Source organism: Patiria miniata, unplaced genomic scaffold (genome assembly GCF_015706575.1).
Source record: "Patiria miniata isolate m_02_andy unplaced genomic scaffold, ASM1570657v1 HiC_scaffold_23, whole genome shotgun sequence".
In the NCBI taxonomy this organism is placed as follows: Eukaryota; Metazoa; Echinodermata; class Asteroidea; order Valvatida; family Asterinidae; genus Patiria; species Patiria miniata.
The window spans coordinates 4,472,192-4,493,645 of NW_024037062.1; the positions used below are offsets into that span (position 1 = coordinate 4,472,192).

Below are 21,454 nucleotides of genomic sequence, written 5' to 3' on the forward strand. Positions count from 1 at the left end.
TCATTGTTTATAAACCATACAATTGCACTTCGTTGATCGTTGTTCACTATTTATAAACCATATAAGCGTACAAGTGTGTAGTTTTCATGGTTTGAAAACCATGAATTTGCACACCTTGCCAGTTTCCATTATTTTGTAAACAATGACTTTATGTTTTTCATGGTTTGAAATCATAACGTTAATACAAAAAGTGTTTTAATGGTTTGCAAACAATGAAACAAATCTATTGTTCACATACAATTGAGCTTAACCATGTTAAAAACATGTTTAAAGTTGGCTAAATAAGTATTTGACAAACGGCGCTCCATATGTGTTCGGTTCTTGGTCTTGCAATCTCACAATGCAAGATTGAAGTATCAGGGAAAGACGTCTTTCTATGAAGCCCGGCTTCATACCAATAGGATTTGCACGTTCTCCTTATCCAGACTTTTTTCCTGGTTTAATCCTTGGACCTAACCAGGCCATCTTTATACCTTTGTGCCGTTTGTATGCCATCATAGGTTGCATTTCGACTGCATTTAGATATTCATTTTCGCTGATCAAAATGTCGGTGTTCAGGGGCGTAAATCCGGCCGTGAGGAGGGATGCAAGGGCGGATCCAGAACAATTTTTTTTGGGGGGGGGCAAAACAATTTAGGATTCTAGATGCTGTGGTGCGATCTGAGGCAATTTCTGACCACTTTGACCATTTTTTTTAAGGAAAAGATGGTGGTGTACGCAGTGCCTGCCTTTATTGCGACGTCACTAAAAAAAAATTGGGTTCGTTTTTTTGTTTTGTTTTTGTGGGGGGGGGGTGGCCTCCGTTTCCCCCCCCCCCCCCCCGATCCGCCCTTGGAGGGATAGGGGTATATATCCCCCCAATTTTTGATCAAGGGGGACTGGGCTGTTGGACATGGGCGTCGCCAGGATTTGTTTCTAGAGGGGGGCAAAACATATTTTTCCCCCCAAAAATTCTGTATTTCTCAACATAAAATTATTCTCGATTTATCACTTTTTAGAGGGGGGCAGAGACATTCCCCCCCCCCCCATTAAATTTACACCACTATGACTTCGCGCCTCTTTTTCTTTTCTTTTTTTCTCTTTTTTTTCTTCCTTTTTTTTAAATTTTTTTTTTGCTTTTCCGGGGGGGGGGGGGGCAAGCGCCCCCCTTGCCCCCCCCCCCCTCGCGACGCCCCTGCTGTTGGATCAAACCCCACTGACCCCTTGCCCACGTGGTGAGAAGACAAAAAGGGCAGATTTTGAGGTATTTTTAAACTTCCCTACAACCAAAATGTTTTCAATAGAGTACTCAAAAAGGGAGAAAAAGTACAACTTTAAATGCGCCGTTTTGATTTATATTAAAGTCAAGGGGCGTAGGTTGATGTACTAAACAACTTCCCCTTTGAATTCCGGATTTCTGTGATAAATTATCACGGTAACGCGGTAACGAGGAAGGGATTATCTTAGAATTCCAGATTTTTGTTATAAATTATCACAGTAGCGCGGTAACGAGGAAGGGATTATCTTTGAGTTCCAGATTTCTGTCGGACAAATAATCACCGTAAGTAACGCGGTATCGCGGAATATATGAATTCCTGATTTCTATGATAACTTATCACGGTAACGCGGTATCGAGGAAAAGGTATCTTTGAATTCCGGATTTCTGTGATAAATTATCACGGTGACGCGGTATCGCCGCGCGGAAGGCAATTCAAGCTTTTTTGATGCTTATATCCGATACCAGGGTGAGAGAGCAGGTAGTGGTGGGCGCGTACTGCTCGACACCCTGGGGACGAGGTTGAGATCGCGTTGAATTGTTGCTTGGCGACGTGTGATATACACACATAAGTGTATGCCGCGCCGCGCGGTACGCGACGGTGCTATTGAGCATCATCAACAAAACGACGTCAACAAGCTCAATTAGCGCATAGCGCATGCACATGCAGCTAGCTGATAACTGCTGAAGTTACTAAAAAAAAGGCTGGATGGACCATTGATCGTGTCAAAATCAACAAGATATATTTGGAAAAGTGTTCGTTGCACTAGTACAGTACTACGTGGAATTAAGTTGTCTGTAAGTAAAAAAGTAGCCTAGCCTACAGTCGTTTTCCTAGCCCCATAAATGTGGCCAATTTTTTTATTTACTGGACTACCGCCGTACATATTAAAGGCCACTTGGACCATGTACTCAAACATGTAAAACTTTGTCAAGTTTTTATTTTCACATTTAGACTTTATTTGTAGTTTATTTACACTTTAGAACTAAGCACACTCACCCTCTGTAAAGCAATAGAAAATAAGTCCCCTCTTTTTCAGATGTCTATTTTTCATGTGGTGCTACCCTAGCTGGAGTTACCCAGCCCTGAGTTTTATCATTTGGTTGTCTATAACTAAAAAGGGCTGGAGCGAATTTTTCTCGTAACTTGTAGTATTTCCAAAAAAATTTGAAAAATGTTCAATTTTGTCCCTGTTACACACTAATTGCAACTGCAACTCACCCCAAACTTGCCTGGAATAACCATTACACAGGTCCTTGAAGTAAAAAACGATCCACGATGAAGATTCAGCCTACAATTGCAGTGAAAACAGGAGGAATAACCGCTAACTTGACAACCTTGCTGGATTGGCCAGGACCGCCATTGGTTTGTGCACAAAAAAATTGTGTACAATGAATGGCGGTCGATTAACAGGCACAGAGAGAGCGATCGCTGTCAACTACTCGTTTTTGCCGGCTGCGCTGGCTGTTGGCGCATGACGTCACGCGGAAGCGTAACACCCGATGACTGTTTCATGCCCTATTGGTTGCGGTTCCAGTACAAAAGCTGTGATGCGAGTGGTAAACCTCATATTAGTGCATGAAACAGTCATCAGGTGTTACGCTTCCGCGTGACGTCATGCGCCAACAGCCAGCGCAGCCGGCAAAAACGAGTAGTTGACAGCGATCGCTCTCTCTGTGCCTGTTAATCGACCGCCATTCATTGTACACAATTTTTTTTGTGCACAAACCAATGGCGGTCCTGGCCAATCCAGCAAGGTTGTCAAGTTAGCGGTTATTCCTCCTGTTTTCACTGCAATTGTAGGCTAAATCTTCATCGTGGATCGTTTTTTTACTTCAAGGACCTGTGTAATGGTTATTCCAGGCAAGTTTGGGGTGAGTTGCAGTTGCAATTAGTGTGTAACGGGGACAAAATTGAACATTTTCCAAAATTTTTTGGAAATACTACAAGTTATGAGAAAAATGCGCTCCAGCCCTTATAGACAACCCAATGATAAAACTCAGGGCTGGGTAACTCCAGCTAGTGCTACCCTAACGTGGCGCACTTCGACGTTTAGGCCTACCCAACATTCCTCGTGTAGTGTTGCCAAACCTATTTGGTGACAAACCTCAAATTCATGCAGTGAAATACTGGTTCTTTGACCTTATTAATTCTCACTATTTAACCTCTGTGAACAATTTCTGTTTCATGAAATTTAATCCGTAATTCAAATACGGTAGCGTCCGGAAATTGGGCTCAAATTTGCGGAGTGTTCCCTATCGTGGTGCGCTTAAATAAATCTCAAAAAAATCACGCCAAAATAAATTTTTCTTCTGACTTTGTAATGGGTAAATAAACTCGCGATTTATGAATGGGAGTGCTTTGAACTTGATATTTAGACGTCTAGAAATATAGACGTCTGAAAAGGGAAGACTAATTTTCTATTGCTTTAATTTTAAAGAGGGTGAGTGTGCTTCTAATATGCGTAAATATAAAATTACAAATAAAGTCTAAATGTGGAAATGAAAACTTGACGAAGTTCTACACGTTCAGGTACATGGTCCAAGTGTGGCCTTTATTGACAGAGGTAGGCCTAGTCCAGTAAATCGGCCACATTTATGGGGCTATCGTTTTCCTAGTTCCGGAACGCACTCATTATTCAGTCTGCTTTCAGCTCAACAAATCCACGAATTCAAGTGACATTGGATAAAAAGTTTACCTTGAATGATGAAGATACTACAAATAGTTTTCCAAATTTAAGCTCTTTTAAGTTTGACTTTGCAACGTCAAAAGTACGGATGCCACTTTTCGACCTAGTTCCAGATTACACCTAAAACTATGGCCTATGGCATTTTGCGTAGCAGAACCCCATAGTTCTAGGGGTAGGCCTAGTTCTGGATCGGTTTAATCAGTTCCGAATTGATCAAAAACCGCTTCGCGTGAAAAAAAAAAAAAAAAACCACCCCGAATCAAGCACATTTTAGTGATAGTATTTTAGCTTGATGCTTGATACCTGTATGTAGACTCCTAAAAAGCAGTGTTGCTTGTCCAAGGAGAAGTCGAGGTGACTCAAGTTGTTTGTTGAGTAACTCTAGCTCCAATGCTCATCGCATTCGAGCTGGAGCTACATCTACGTCATAAAAACTAGATCTTAAGAGGCCCAAAAAATTTGACCCTATACCTGTATCATTCTATATATCCCCAGTGTGGAGCGGGGAAAACGTGGAGCGATGCACAGTGTAACGCGGTACTGTCATGAGATACGATGCACAACAGCCGCGCGTGTTACAGGACATTTCATATTTTAGATTTTCTTGTTCTGTTTGAGGTCGATTATTAGCTTCAGGAATGACTGCTGCATGGTATGAGGTATGTTGAATGGAATCTGGGTTGAGATAATAGAGGGAAAATAGACCATTTGTGTGATACACTGGGGATATATATAGAATGTGTATATTATATAGGTATAGGGTCGCGTTTTTCGGCCTGTTACGATCTAGTTTTTATAACGTTGTTGTGGCTCCAGCTCTATGCGATGAGCATTGGAGCTGGAGTTACTCAAGCTAATAATAGTATTTATTTTTTTGAAAAAATAGTTCATTCAAGAGAATTCCAGCAAATTTCAAAAAGAGAATTAACGTAAAATGATTTTGAAAACTTTTGTCTGTAGCGCGACAACACGAACACACGCCTGGACCAAAAACCTTTGACCCATCACAGAATACGTCATATAAAATCGATGAAACGTGCATGTAGTTGGGTCCTACGTGCACGTGCGTTAAGGAACTAGGCAAAAACATACGGTCATTCGTTGGCAAATTTTCAAATGTTAGAGACTCTACAACTTATTTACTCAAAATGACGGTACTCGGGCATCAAAGTACTCGTACTCAACATGTCAAAATTGTACTCGATCATTAAGGTACTTGTACTCAAATAGCAGTACTCGAAATCGAAGATACCTGACTTTCCTTTGCGCACGTTCGGACAAACGCAAATAGCTCAGGTTCGACTCCTTTGTCGTGCACATGTGACGGAGTCCAGGGTATGAACTTCTGCTGCCCTAACTCCCTAGGCCTTTTTGCTAGGATGTAGCCTCAATCCTGCAAAATCCTCCAATTGGCCTCATGGAAAAATAGCATATAGCCTCAATCCCGCAAATTCCTCCATTATTTCTTGAATATGGTCCATGGAGGGGTGACCACTGCCTGAATCCTGCAAAATCCTGTGGCAGTGACTGTCATATGTTGAGGCTTGGCCAGTGACATCCTGGAGTAGTACAAAGGATTTCAAGCATAATCCAGGCCTATATTTATGCATGCGGCTTAGCAAAAACAACACAAGGTCAGGCCCAAGACCTTTACAAAGTGCATCCTACGAAATCAGTAACGCACTTTTGCCATGTAATTAACCTCAATCCTCCAAATTCCTCCACTTTGGCAAAGAGGATTTTGAAGGATTCAGGGCGGTTAGGGTTTTAATTAATGATATAATGAACATTTTGGCTAGATCCGGCAGATTTTGTATTAATGAGAGTCGACTGTGTGTCGGTAGGCGACGTGTTTACCGAAAATATATCACAGATCCACGCTTTCATCGTAAACATTTTCAGTACGAACTTACTGTGTGAAGACTTATGCGTGCATGCCACACAGTTGGTACTCGACACGAGGAATATGTAAATGAAATGTCAGCTTCCTCCATCAGGAAAAAATATGAAAAACAATACAGTTGTAGTTGTATTTTTTTCACTATGTCAGCAAAGTTCCTACCCTGGACGTCGAACGTAATGCAATGAAGACGTTGTCCAACCTGGGCAAATCATGTATGTATGTTACAAAGAGATTCCTGCCAAACTTGTGTTGAATTAGACATTTATTCTGGTGCTTACTTGGATTGTTTTGTTTTGGTCATTTTCCAAATAGTACACAAGCAAGCAAGTTTCTAGACAGCTTCAAGATGCCTCCGGGTGAGAAGGGATCTGGAAAGAATGACATGGAACGGATTGGCCTGTTCCAGGAGATGGAATATGTGACCATTGGTGATAAATACAAAATGCCTGGAACAAGTAAGTTTGTGTAGTATTTTCTTGTCATATATTGTAATTGTGCCATTAAAGGTAATAAACAACATTTGCTTCTGCTGTATACTTTCCAGAAATGGATGGATTTGGGGTCAATGTTATATAGCAAATACATAAAATGTTACACTGACCTGTTCAAAGTTTTGTGATCATAGATGCTGGAAAAACCAAGAACAAAAAACGCTATTCTTGTAGGCTGGTTCCCTGATCCTACTTCAAAAGAAACAAAGCAATTTATAGATGTCAGGGAATTGTCAGGTCAGGGAACCAGACTAGCTGGCTTCAGTGCACCCGTTCATGGATGTGTAACTGATTGCAAACAAAATATGGACTAAGTAAGTTCGGTAAATTGGGGTTAATATTTTAAAAAGTCAGTTTTGTATACAAAAATTCCACTTTCATGAAAATGACAGCACACCAGGTGCCTGTTTTCACAGGATGCTTTAGACTATTATTCACTTGCAGTCCAGTAAAGGTATTTCATAATAAATTGTGGTTTTTTTTGTTTTAATGTTTTAATATGTTGTTCATACCTGTGACTTTTGTTTGTAAACTAGCAGAATTTCCAAAGCAACGTATTAAGGATTTAATATTGAGTCTCAAATTCCAAACCATTTATCCTAGCATTACAGTATGAAAATTGTGGTTTGTATTTTTACGTTGTTTTGTTAACTTATTTTTTTTTTGGTAGAAGCCTTCAATGTCACGGCTTATAATGGTAAACAGATGTTGCCTGGTGGTAGTAAGGTCAGGACAGCAGGACAAGGGGGCTACTTTAGTGAGAAGTTCACACGCATCATGGAGGCTGAGGCCTACAGTGACCCTGTTAAGATGCGACGTCAGTACAAGCTGAAAGAGGCCAAAAAGAACATTGGAAAGGCATTTCTGCCAAGCAGTGGGACCAAAATGCAGTGAGTTATTAATTCAGTCTTGTTATATCTTGAAGAACAATAAAAAGTATTTACTGTATTAATAGACATGATTTATTGTTGTAATTTGTAAAAACTACACCTAACATATGGTATAAAATAAACATTGATTACTAAGAATGTTTTTGTACCCTCAGACCTTAGACAGATTCTGTGTGTTTTACAGTTGATAAGTGATCAAACATTGCCTTACGAGAAATATAATTCTGCCTATAGTGCTGACTTGATTGGTTTACCTGGCAAACACTCCACCCAAAAGACATTAATTTATACTACTGAATAACCGCATAGTTTGTTGGGCATGGGCAACTAGTGTTCCCCTAAAGCATCATAGCTAGCATAGCAGTCCCACTACGTTTTACCAAGGTTTGGACAATCTTTCATTTAGAGTCCTACTCACTGTCTTTTACTGCTATGCTACTGCAATGCTGGCTATTTTCCTTTAAACTAACTAAAATATTTACATGGCACTCCTGTTCAAAGTTCCTGATGATCCAGTCCAGCCCTGGCCTGACTTGATGATAAAGCGCAATTACATACACTGAATGGTCATTCATACTGTATACCAGGCCAAGAAAGGAAACCACAGCAAAACAGTCCTGAGTTTCAGCCGCCTGCTATTTTAGTCAGTCCCATTTTACATGTATCATCAGCTGCTGAATCCAGAGCCGTGAGCATAGATGTGTGCACCTTCCCGGAATAAACAATTAAAAGTTTCACAAATTTAGTCAACTCCACGGATCCAGTAACATACAAAATGTTTTTATCATTCTTCGGATTTGACACAATCAGGTTGGAAGGGGAAAGTCTTTGGTGTTTTCAACTGTTTTGCATTTCTCCCAAGCTACATTGGCACGGTGTGAAGTACAAATGTCAAATGTGTACACCACCTGTACAATGTGAAAGGACTTTTTTAATGATGGGTGTGCAGCAATACCATGTATACAGTTGATTCCTGTAGTATGAACTAAGCAGTGTGAGCGGCCCTGGTTTGATTGCCTTGCCAAAGTAGTCTTTATTTCCAAACAGGGACGCAGTCCACCACGAGATATAATAATCATAATAATATACATAACGTGTCTCCTTTACCATTGTACGTATAATATAAACAATAAAAATAATCTTAATGATTACTGATAATGGGCCACTCCATCCCAATCTGCTGTGCTTCCTCCCTCCATGCTCCAACCAACCCTGTCACACTCGCCCTTCTGCACTCCAAACTGCCTCGTTCCATCCCTCCATCCTGCCCTCCCTACCTCTATGCTCCAGTTAGCCCTGTCGCACTCACCCTGCTGTGCTCCATCACTCCATCCTGCCCTCCCTCCCTCTATGCTTCAGTTAGCCCTGTCACACTCGCCCTGCTGCGCTCCACCCTGCCTCGCTCCATCACTCCATCCTGTGATCCCTCCCTCTATGCTCCAGTTAGCCCTGTCACACTCACCCTGCTGCGCTCCACCCTGCCTCGCTCCATCCCTCCATCCTGCCCTCCCTCCCTCTATGCTTCAGTTAGCCCTGTCACACTCACCCTGCTGCGCTCCACCCTGCCTCGCTCCATCCCTCCATCCTGCCCTCCCTCCCTCTATGCTTCAGTTAGCCCTGTCACACTCACCCTGCTGCGCTCCACCCTGCCTCGCTCCATCACTCCATCCTGTGATCCCTCCCTCTATGCTCCAGTTAGCCCTGTCACACTCGCCCTGCTGCGCTCCACCCTGCCTCGCTCCATCACTCCATCCTGTGCTCCCTCCCCCTATGCTCCAGTTAGCCCTGTCACACTCACCCTGCTGCGCTCCACCCTGCCTCGCTCCATCCCTCCATCCTGCCCTCCCTACCTCTATGCTCCAGTTAGCCCTGTCGCACTCACCCTGCTGCGCTCCATCCCTCCATCCTGCCCTCCTCCCTCTATGCTTCAGTTAGCCCTGTCACACTCACCCTGCTGCGCTCCACCCTGCCTCGCTCCATCCCTCCATCCTGTGATCCCTCCCTCTATGCTCCAGTTAGCCCTGTCACACTCACCCTGCTGCGCTCCACCCTGCCTCGCTCCATCCCTCCATCCTGCCCTCCCTCCCTCTATGCTTCAGTTAGCCCTGTCACACTCACCCTGCTGCGCTCCACCCTGCCTCGCTCCATCCCTCCATCCTGCCCTCCCTCCCTCTATGCTTCAGTTAGCCCTGTCACACTCACCCTGCTGCGCTCCACCCTGCCTCGCTCCATCACTCCATCCTGTGATCCCTCCCTCTATGCTCCAGTTAGCCCTGTCACACTCACCCTGCTGCGCTCCACCCTGCCTCGCTCCATCACTCCATCCTGTGCTCCCTCCCCCTATGCTCCAGTTAGCCCTGTCACACTCACCCTGCCTCGCTCCATCCCTCCATCCTGCCCTCCCTCCCTCTATGCTTCAGTTAGCCCTGTCACACTCACCCTGCTGCGCTCCACCCTGTCTCGCTCCATCCCTCCATCCTGCCCTCCCTCCCTCTATGCTTCATTTAGCCCTGTCACACTCGCCCTGCTGCGCTCCACCCTGTCTCGCTCCATCCCTCCATCCTGTGCTCCCTCCCCCTATGCTCCAGTTAGCCCTGTCACACTCGCCCTTCTGCCCTCCACATACGGTACCTGCCAACTATTCTGAATTTGGTGGAATCATTACAAAAATACAAGCTATATTCCACATTACGAATTTATCGCCCTTTATTACAAATTTTTCCTCAAATTTGTTTACATTGTTAATTAAATACTGTGATTTTATGAATCAAAACGCTGAAAAATCAGATATAAGCCGCGTCCGAATTATTGGCTATGGCTTGAAACTCAACATGGATAGCATCATGCATCTCAGAAAAATATATGCACATGTATAATCATTGTTATTTATTTCACTTCTTGAAAAGAATGGTATTCACATGTATACCATGTACCTGTACGTGATATTGGTATAGCTGGTACATGCACTGTTAATGTATGCGCAGTTGTAAATGACCATGCAGGTTGATTACTCATTTGGAATTTGAAAAGTTGGCAGCTATGCAGTGCCATGTTCCACCTTGCTGTGCCCCAATCCGCCCTTTAAATTGTCTGTATGAGTATTATATCACAAAAGTTCAATATTCTGTTCAGCAGCTAATATTTGCATTGTACCATAAATAGAGGCTAGCAGTCTCTGATACATATATTTTTGTATTTCAGAAGCGGTCTTGGCAATCATTACGGCACGCTAGGTGGTCCTGTACCAGCATTCAGTCCAGTTAAAAAAACAGGAAAACCTTACACATCAGATGGACGGAACTTCACTACAAATCCGGGGAAAATAGGAACAGGATATGGGTGAGCTAGTGTAACCAATTTTTGTCGTTGAAACTTTTTTACATCGGTTCTTTTCGTTGGTTTGTTTTCACCTTCAAATTTCTTCTTCCACAGGTACCCCTCATTAACAATAGGCAAGGGATATAACTACTCATCAAACCCATATGATAAAGGCAAAGAGTTGAGAAGGGTAAGTACCTTTAAGTAAAACAGAAGTTCAAAATTCCTAGCTGTTTTTTATTGTCCTGATCACTGCATTTAGACATTCCCGTTCCTTAGACCTATGGGTTGCTTGTCAAAACTTTGTGTACTTGACCAAAATTCTAAATTAAATTGTCCCAATTGTATTCAATAGGGATTCATCTCCAAATTGGAACCAACTGAACTCTCCCAATTGGACGTTCATTATCATTTGGAGTTTTTGTGTGAATAATCCCAAGTGCAATTTCATACTTCAAACTCATATTCATAATACCTATGACAGTTTACTCATTGCTATTGGTCAACAGCCATCATGTGGGTGGTTTTAAACGGTTGATAAAACACCGGCTGGCTGGTTTTAAACACTTTTCCAGTGTCACATGAAACTTGGACTGCTACCACTGCTGTTCCAGAGGCTCACAGTGCAACATTAGGTTTATGCGCATGCGCCAGTTTTTCCTGGCTGTGCTGTAAAATGAATATTCTTGAGCTCGTTCATAAAAACAAATCACTGAGAACGGCCTTCCAAAAAACTGCTCATAATGCACGAAATGGTTATTGAAGCCATAAGATTTGTCCCAAAGTAACTTAAAAAATAAATATCTTTAGCATCTACAGTCGACTCCCGTTATAACGAGCTCGGTCATAACGATAACCCGGATGTAACGAGCACATTCTCCCAGTCCCGATCAATTTGTGTACATTACTATGGGGAAATATTTGGTTATTACGTGCACGGACATAACGAGACTTCGGCTATTACGACGATTTTGGCTGACCCAATGCGAGGAAAAGCATTGTTCTCAACCCATTTACAACGACATCTTTTCAAAACTACGGGCATTGCAGCTTGTCAACGACAGACCTTTTGTCCCGAAACGGGTATCATGCTCCCGTCTTCCAATTCAAGCAACACACTTAAGCTTCACCCATCAATGTACCTTTGTAAAGACTTCAACCCAACGTTATTTAATCTCGCCGATCTTTATAAATAAATTCAATGGGACTGTGATAATCGGCGCAGTGGACCGCTGGTCTAGTCGCTAATCCCCCGCTGCGGCTTCCCTTAGCGTGACCAGGTTTGAAGTTTGCTTAAGACTGCGGTACCACGTTTCTATATTATTACAAACTAACAATAGGGGGCGCTCAGGAGTTAACTAACATTGTAAGGAATAGCCTTTAGTACTGCCGCCCGAACATCGGGTGCGTAATTGCTCCCTATTGTTGGCTTGTGGCTATAAAAAAAAAATACGAAGTAAAGAACACAGCATCACAAAACAAACGGCTCTTTTCAGAGCCACCACAACTTCCAAAAAGAGATAATTCAGTCTGTCTTCAAAAAATAAAGTTTAAAACATACCGTGGTTCCCACCCCCAAAAAAGAATCTGAAGAATAAAAAAATTAAAATCTTAAACAAATTAAGAACCGCCTCCGGCCCCGCCGAAAAAACAATCCCAATGAAAACAGGTTTCCAAGATCTTCAAACGCCCCACCACATACACATTGTACAAATTTTAATCCAAAATTATTACTTTTGTTTGTTTATTATTATTATCTTAAAAGAATCCCTCCTGACAAACAATAATCACCAATTGCTGCGAAATTACACATGGAGACACTTAAACAAGGAAGTAATATTAGCGCCCTCCCTTGCCCGATTCCAGCAAATGCAAAACGAATGCAAAACGAAAGCAAAATGTCAATTGGCACGAATGTGCGCTATAGTTAACCGAAATAATTACAATTTCAAAGAATCCCTTCAGAAACAATAATACCCAACTGTTCCAAAAAGTCAACAACCAAAAGGCATCTAAGGATCAGGAGTCATTAAAACCCGGAAGTAATGCATGTATTGGCGCCCTCTCTTGCCCGATTCCAGCAAATGCAAAATGAAAGCAAAATGTCACTCGGCATGATTTGTGCGAGTGACCTACTTGCCTGATTCTTCTCAGCGATGATGCCTTTTCCTCCGGATTCAGGTCCTCAAATATTGAACAATGTTCCCTTAAAGGTATTTTATTTATTTCATTTATTCATCACCATCAGTTAAATATTTAATATACATTATTAACAGACGTACATACCAACAAATGACCATCTTTTCATGTCTTCGGACGTGCGTTACACGATTAAAACACGCACGCACATGTACCGTACTTTGTGCACAACGAATGGGCAAAAACTGCGCTCCGGTTTTAGCGAGGTTCCGGCTATAACGACAGTATTGTGAAAGTCCATCGGACCTCGTTATAACGGGAGCCGACTGTATATCAAACTTTTTAAATGCGATGCCGTTATTTTCGTGAAATACCAAAAAATGGAGTCCTCTTTTACTGAACGAAGGCTAGCAACCAGCGAAAAAAAGGGTCCAAAATAAAGCTTTTTTCTGCAATCAAGTAAGTTAAGCTAATATTAAGACTGCCATGAAAACATCAATTAGACTTTAAATTTTGTATTAACGGTGATTTCAAAAGAGCAAACTTCTAAACTCACCCTGGTGGGTTTACTGAACACGGAGTGTGGTTTTCACACTCAACTGCACAATATAACACAGTACACGGGGTTCGCAATTCAAACAAGTGGGCCTACCACGCCGACGCGTGATTGGCCTGTGCCCCGCGTGTATACATTTCCAAGGGATGGGGATATATGCGTAGTCTCTGCTATATGGATTTGTGCACATAAGGCGCTGTTTGTTTACATTCAGTGTATGTATTTAATAGCTACATACGTGGCTCCATCAGGGTTTGCTCTCAAAAGTCTTCCACAGTGGTATTCTCCTTTTATTTAGTCTTTCCAATGGTAAGACTAATTACTTGATTCGGAATGAACTTTCCATGATGACGAAACCGGTTCCGATTGAGACATTTATAGACGTTGCAATCAAAGGTAATTTTATGGAGGTGTTTTCTCAAGTGTCTTGCCGAAAAGTTCACAGTCCTATCTGATAGAAAATTATAGTCCTTTTTCTGTTGATTCAGATGTTTACTACTACTCCCGAGAGGCACGTACCATAATGCATTGAACATGTTGAACAAAATCGTTGGAAATATATAATTTATGACTTGTTTGACTTTTTGACACAAAGGTATTTATGAATGGGAATAAATATGTGCTCGGTCGGTATAAAACAAGTAAGCTTAAAACTGGCTTGGGGCCTGGTCACTATTAAGGTCCCTTGCCTTTGGCTTGGGCAATTATCAGCATCCAGGCCCCTAGCAGGTTTTAAACGTACTTGTTTAAAACTGGCCAAGCACATATTTATTACCTTAGTAATCCTCACTAATGCTTCTTAATCATAATTATGACCACTTGCTGATTAATAGCCTACATAGAACATAGTCCTACATCATGGGAGTTACATTATTCCTACTCAGTGAACAAAATCTTGTTTGTTGGCTTATATGCTTTTTAAGTCATTAAGCAATGAAAAACATTCTTTCTGGAATAAATCTCTAAATTTGTGGATTTTGTTTGTACAATAAATTCCTTAATTTTTTTCCATTTTTTACAGACTTAAAGAGGTGATCCCAGTTAAAAAAATCCATTTATTTTTGGTGTTTGTTTACATTAGTTGCAAAGAATCGTCTTGTATAAACTGAAGCGGAAGATACTACAAGTAATATGATATAAACCTGACATTCTTTTAAAAAAAATACTTGCAGAAACAGCTGGAGGCCCATAAGAGTGCTACTAAAGGAGGCGCCTTCAAGCTAGGAATGCACCCCAAGGCCGTATTTGATTCCGATCCTTATGCCACTGATAAACCATTGCCACCAATCAAGAAACTTGGAACCCCAAAGAGAGATGTCAAACCATTCAAGCCTAGTCATCCTGCAAAAGAGGTAAGATATGTCATGCTACACAGAGTACACTACATAGTAAGACCAGAAGCTATGTTAACCAATAGTATATTGACTCTAGTCAATTAGAGTTGATCAATTGTTTGCATAAATCATCCAGGTGACCTCAACCCCAACTGGGTGGAAAGGATGGTGACAGATATATGGGTCATTCCACCGGGTTGGGGAACAATGTGTGACATATGACCATATTAAGAAAAGCATATATGCCTTGCTAGCAGTTGCTCTACATAATATTTCTTGTTGGGTGTTTCACTACTGCAAAAAGGTCTAAATCATTTCAATGTATTTTGCCAAAAATATGAGCAAAAATGTCATTTTGGACGTAACATTAACACCGTGTCAATGTTACGTCCAAATATGACATTTGTACCTTTTTTTAAATTTCTGTGAAACATTACCCAAATTCGCTTTACGTACTTCTTACTATTAATGCAACACAATAAGAAAAGCTTTTGTTATGGTAGTCAGGTATCAAATCGAGCAGGCTTGGTTGTGGACGTAACATTGACACGGTGTCAACCCCAAATGTCACACTTCCATTGAGTGATTTTGACACTGTTACATCCTCATCAAGGTATTGTTTCTGCTATATTTGAACCCTGACTATACCAAAACAAAAGCTTTTCTTGGTGCATAAGGTGTCCAGTTTTTAATATGCAATGTCAGTTTGGGTAATATTTTACATACGTGTAAAATATGGCCAAAAAAAGAATATTTGGAAGTAACATTATGTCCGAATTAATACATTTTTGCTCATATTTTTGTCAAAGTACATACAAATGATTTCAAACTTTCTCAAGTTTCTCAACACCTTAAGACATATATTATGTTGAAAATGCATTGAAAATTTTAATAATATTTGGATGTAACATGCACTGTTTCCCAACCCGTTGGAATGACCCATATACAAGTACCTCAAATTAGTATTCACTTCCATTCTTTCTTTTAGAAACATATCGGGTAATGCTGTAGCCAAACCCCTGAACTGAACTAAAATTGCCTACCATCATGACCATGGCACTTCTGAACTAACGGAACCAAATCAAACTCAGTTGTTTGGTTCAACATGTTCGGCAACGCATATTTTAGTGCCATTTATTTCTACTTACTCAACCTAAATTATCAAAACTTGTAGCATATTTAAAGTCGGGCAGTTTTTCCTTTTAATTAAAAGAAAACATTAGTCAAGGCCGACGTTACCAACTAATAAAAATGAAGGGACATTCAAATGTGTTTTCAACGTATTCATCTTCAATTCTTTACACTTCTAGTACATAAAATATATATTTTTTTATTTAGTATTTAGAATAAAATAAACAGAAAACTAAATGAATATATCAAGTGCAAAAGGCCTTGTGACTTAGTCTTACGGTGTGTGTAGTCATGGCTTTACTGTTCAGTCAAATGCCAGGCCAGAGTCGTGATGGCCTAGTCTAAAGGCTACCTCATGGAACATGGAACCAATATTTTTTGGTGGGACAAGGTCCACTCTTTTCTTTCATGTTCAGTTTTAGCTATATTGGGCCTATTATGTGTAAGCAATAAATAAGCCAACAAATTGAGCTTTAAACCTCACTCGTAAAAATTTCAGATGGAATTTTGCTGATTACAGCCATTTATTTCCAGTTTACTTTGCTGTAGCAATTTCCCACCAGTTTGCGCTTTTAAAAACAGCTCATTGTTGAAACAAATTTGTGTGAATGGTAAGTGCCAGTTATTCCATGACAAAAAAAACTGAATAGTGCAACAGAAAATTGTTTGCTACCGTTCCTTTATTGACTTTGGTGTACTTCCCTTTATTATTTTCATAACAGATCGGTGGTTCCAAGGCAGGCACCTTTGACCCTTATCCTTCTCACTCCAATGATCCTTATAAGCCAAAGAAGAAGAAGGGACCTCCACCAATGAACAACAGTGGCAAGATATTCATGCCTTCACCAGGCCCCAAGTCTGCAACAACCACCTCAATTATCAACCAGAATGTTGTCAGGTTAGTCAGATTAAATTTTGTTCCCAGGGTTATTTACTTGAAAAGCCCCTTTTCTACAATTGTACAAGGAAAGTTCGTCAAATATGTTTCCTGACATGGAATATGAGTTGTATTTAGGAGGAATTGTGCTTAAATCAAACTTACATGGAGAATTTCAGCAGCTTTTCTTCAAAATATGTCTGTGTTTCCTTTCATTGAGAGGTGGTTCACCATGTTATTGTGTATCCTGAGTTACATTAATGGAGGGTAGTTTTTTTTTTTCATATGAAACTTCAATGTATGATTTTGCGAACATTAATATATATTTTTTTTGATTATCTTTTATTTTTTTTTTCTTTTAGAACCATCAATAGCACCAACTTCAGACAAGTCATTGCATCGGTGTAACAAAAGACTGAGCATGTTCAATTCTCAAGGACTGGTATACATTTCCAGATGGCCACTATTGTTTAATTGATTAACCCTCTGAGACCAGGTGGTGTTAAGAGCTGTATAAGCACCACATTAATACTAGTATTAATTATTATAAACCAAGCCACTGCTCCCTTGGTGGAAAAAGTGACGGATATGTTGACATGCCCTGTCCTTTTGTCTGTTGTGATATGTGCTTCCATCTTTTTCTTCACCTACATCTCTAGAAGTTGCCATTGCACAAGTAATCCGTTGGCAACCATCAAAGAGTTGACATTTGCGAGAATAATTTAAAATATTTGTTTTTGTACAGGTACATTTTGTGTATTTTATAAGTACTGTATTCTTCATTTTATATGTAAATATATATATATACAATCCAATTTACAATACTTTTTGATGAACAATAACACATTCAAGTTGCCTTTCTGAAATTCAAAGTGTTTGAAGTGAATTAAGTATAGCTAATTGAAGTAATTAAAGACTTTTCTATCTTACAGCAACTGCCAGAGAAAATGTTGCTGCAATTTGAAAAATTGCATCCATATTGAGTCAGACATGCTCATGAAAGAGAATCATCATGGTACATAATAGGTATTTATATTTGTTAACAATCTGCATTTGTAATACAATTTTGTATAATTACATGTATATTCTTGATGTGCATGAATGATGATTACTTCCCCAACCTTGCATTGCAAGTGTATTTTGCCATTGAACAAAATGTAAATCAGCACGTGATAAGAGCGTGGCAGAATAGGTCATCAAAGTTGTCCCAGTACATACATGTATACATGTACATTTGATTTTAACAACATCCATCAGCAAAGATTTGCCAATAAAATGATGGATAGGTAAACATTTTAACAAGCATGAAGCTTAACATTTTTTTAACATAGACAAGAAACATCATTTTGTAATTTCATTCTTTTAGTTTTTATGCATTGTGTTTAATTACACAATGCATAAAAAAACTAAAAGAATGAAATTACAAAATCATATATGAATATATGATAAGCTTGAAGTATTTAAATTGAAACAAACTGAAGAAAATTTTAGACTGGGCTTGACTCACCTGATGAGCAAGCAGCAGAAGAGCTCCTTATTGGTTGCAGGATCCAACTTTTTACAGTGATGTCAAAAAATACCCAAAACATGATTTATGGCAGCAATGTAGTCAATGTGCGGATGAAACATTTAAAGTAAGAGTGAGACCCTTATATTTAGAAGGATTTAATATTACTTTCAATGTGGAGGACCATCTAGAGAGTTTTATATCTTTCTGAAGAAGTTTGAGCAGCATCTGGCACCTGGACCATACAAAACAGCTTCAGACATCATGCCCATAGACATAATGCATTTACAAAATTATTTATGTGGGCAAGAGTACAGCTCAATGTCTTTATTTTGAATGAGTTTTCTTTTAACTTCTTGAAGATGTTAAGTGTAACAAGGGGTAATGTGAATTTCAACCCACATTACAGAGAATGGCCCATGGTTGAATCATTTAAGCGTTTAAGAAAGTTATTTGTATGAAAATTTCCTTACAAAAATTCCTGAATTTATTGATAGATAATAAAGCTAAAATCAATATACGGAAACCAATGAAACGTGTTGTGTACATGTACATGATATGTAATCAATTTCATGATGGCATGAATGTGTGTATTATTCAGTCCAAAGATAAAAGCTGTGACTTATTCAAAAGAGAAATGTATTCAAATAAATGTTAGCATTTGGTGTATGGAGCTATACATGCACACGACCACCATAGGAACTGGATCTATGGATTCTACACGATACTAGGGTGTTATTTATGACACCTGCCTGCATCAAACAAAAACTTGTCCATTTCGCCTCTTCAAAGTTGGTATACATGTATACAGTTTCAAATTTTTTTTCCAAATGCAATTTAAAGGATATAATGTCCTGTAACAAATCAAACAGCTTGCTTGCATTTTGCAGTTTTGAAAATGGTTTTTAATAGTGCGCTTCAGTTCAGAAAGTTTCTAATAAGTATTCATATCTAGTGACGTTTCAGCTATATACAGATGTATGTTAATTTTTGAATCCTGCGTTTTGTATTGGCCTGGTCCGGCTATGCGGTAATGGCGGCCGGTTTGCGACACTCCTGCTCCCGCGCTATCATGTAGGCATACATGCAGCCAGACCGGCCTGGCTACACTACAGTTCCTACATTCTATCACAATCTCTTTTTTGCATCTGTTTTTGCATCACATTGTTATGATCACATGCAATTTGACCTTTGGGTCACGATTTGTGGTTTTTAATAAAATAATATAGGTTTTCTCGGTCAATTTCGGCAAATGAGCAGCCAATTTAACCACTACGCTATTCTATTTTGCGCGAAATCAAATGCTACTGAAAAGGGTCATTCGATTTCGTTTTTTGACCAGTCAAATGTACTGTTGCGTCATTCGATTTAACAAAATAATCATGCAATTTAACAATTCAACAAAGCAGCATTCAAATTCGCAGGAGCTTTTTGAGGCGTGTGTTTAGACACTCAAATTCATTTTTAGGCAGTCATTTCTGGAATTTGTGCAATCTAAAAACCGCTTTGTTAAATTTTTGTTTCCTAAAGAATGTTGAAGGCATAAATACGGTTCACTTTTTGGCACTTGAGTCACTTTGCCGATGTACTTCGAAGACGAGCTTTCGCTACAGTTTTACACGCATATTTCTAGAAATGGCAGCTCGTGGTCGCTACGCTAGAGTGGCCCAGGTAGATCGAGAAAGGTTGATTGAGGCCTTCGAGGGAAACGAACAAGACTACCTTCAGCTTGCGGTCAATTTGAACATCAACAAGTCCACAGCCAGATCAATTGTTGCAACATATTTGAGGACTGGAAGGCGAGAGACGCTGGCAAGAGGAGGAGCAACCCTCAGCAAGATGGATGATGACATGCGAAACCATCTGCAAGGCATCCTTGACGCTAATCCCGTCTTGACACTTCAACAAATGAAGGCTAGTTTGAGTAAGCATCTGCCAGAGAAGCCCCAGGTTTCTACTGCCACCATAGCCAGGGCCTTGGATGGGATGATGATTACACTGAAACTAGTGGAGGACGTCCCTGATGCAAGAAATTCCCCTGAAGTTCTTGATCAACGCGTCCAGTATGGTGAGTGGTTCCTGCAGCATGGTGTTCTGGCGCATCTAGTCTTCATTGACGAGACAGGTTATAACGTCTGGACTCGACGCTCCCAGGGTAGAGCTCCACGAGGGATCGCTGCAAGACGAGTCGTCGACAGACAACGAGGGAGAAATTGCAATGTCACCTTCGCTGTTTCTAGTGAAGTAGGCTTGGTGCACACCGAATCGCATTCGAAACTGTGACGCGAGAGAGATTCGAGGAGTTTCTTGCGGACACAATTCAAGAGTGTGATGCAGTTTTCCCAGACGACGAACCCATTTACCTCATATACGACAATGCGAGGCCTCACGTGCGAGCCCAACTCCATGAAGGTGCCAACCCAATGATCCAGCTGAAGCGCCTCCCTCCCTACTCCCCATTCCTGAACAGCACGGAGATGGCACACTCTGCATTCAAGGCTGCAGTTAAACGCATCCTTGGGTTACCTGAGTGGCAACAACGTGTCGGAGACGGACAGGCTGCCCAGCAAGCAGGAATGAACATGCAGCAGTGGAGGTGCGATCTCCTTCAACAAGCAGCCATCCAGAGCGTTGATGTCATCCCCCAAGTGAAGTGCATGCAGTGGTACAACCATACCCAAACATATATGCCAAGATGTCTGGCACGCCAACAGATTGATGGTTGAGGAAGAAAACAACATAAACAATAAAAAACCAGGAAAAACATAAAGAAACCCCCCATTCAAACACAATACAAAATTAGGTCTTGGTCAGTTAACCAATAAAGATCCCCCCCCCCAAAAAAAAAGAATGAAGAAGAAAACAAAGAAGAAGAAAAAACCTCATTGGCCCTAAAGTCTACTGGAAGCATAAATAAAGAAAACAAGGTTTGCCTGAATTAAAGTGAAGATACGAAACAGTTGCCTAGTACAGTTTATCTGTTTATTCGTATTTCTTTAGTCATACTTATTTGAATTCTCTTTAAGCGAAATTGATTGCCTCTTTACGAAATTGAAAAAAATTAAATCAGTAAAATCTCCAGTCGAACCAGCTTTGCTAAATTGAATGATGATTGTGTGTCACGAAAAAGAATGACGATATGCTAAATTGAACACAGTGCTAAAGGAATTTGAATGCCTCAAAACGAAAATGAATGGCCGAATTCTGAATTTGAAACGCAGTAACAACTGCAGAGGCAAAATAGCTTCAATTCGAACGCACGAAAATTAAATTGGCTGCTCATTTGCCGAAATTGACTGAGAAAACCTATAATAATTAAAAAAAAAAAAATCTGTTCCTTTCACTGGATCACAAAATCCATGG

At 40.4% G+C, this 21,454-nt stretch overlaps 1 protein-coding gene across 2 annotated transcripts; it reads left to right on the forward strand.

The window, feature by feature from the left end:
* The first annotated feature begins 1,831 nt into the window (after positions 1-1,831).
* LOC119731166 (UPF0602 protein C4orf47 homolog) lies at positions 1,832-18,626 on the forward strand. 2 transcript variants are annotated; one of them, XM_038204220.1, is made up of 8 exons: positions 1,832-2,053; positions 6,161-6,303; positions 7,010-7,229; positions 10,431-10,568; positions 10,662-10,737; positions 14,415-14,594; positions 16,430-16,605; positions 16,947-18,626. In XM_038204220.1, exons 2-8 carry the CDS (start codon positions 6,195-6,197, stop codon positions 16,990-16,992), a joined length of 945 nt encoding a protein of 314 aa, XP_038060148.1. In that variant the 5' UTR covers positions 1,832-2,053; positions 6,161-6,194; the 3' UTR covers positions 16,993-18,626. The 2 variants fall into 2 exon arrangements, with proteins under 2 accessions (XP_038060148.1, XP_038060147.1); XM_038204219.1 differs by lacking the exon at positions 1,832-2,053 and adding an exon at positions 4,585-4,604.
* Positions 18,627-21,454: the final 2,828 nt, after the last annotated feature.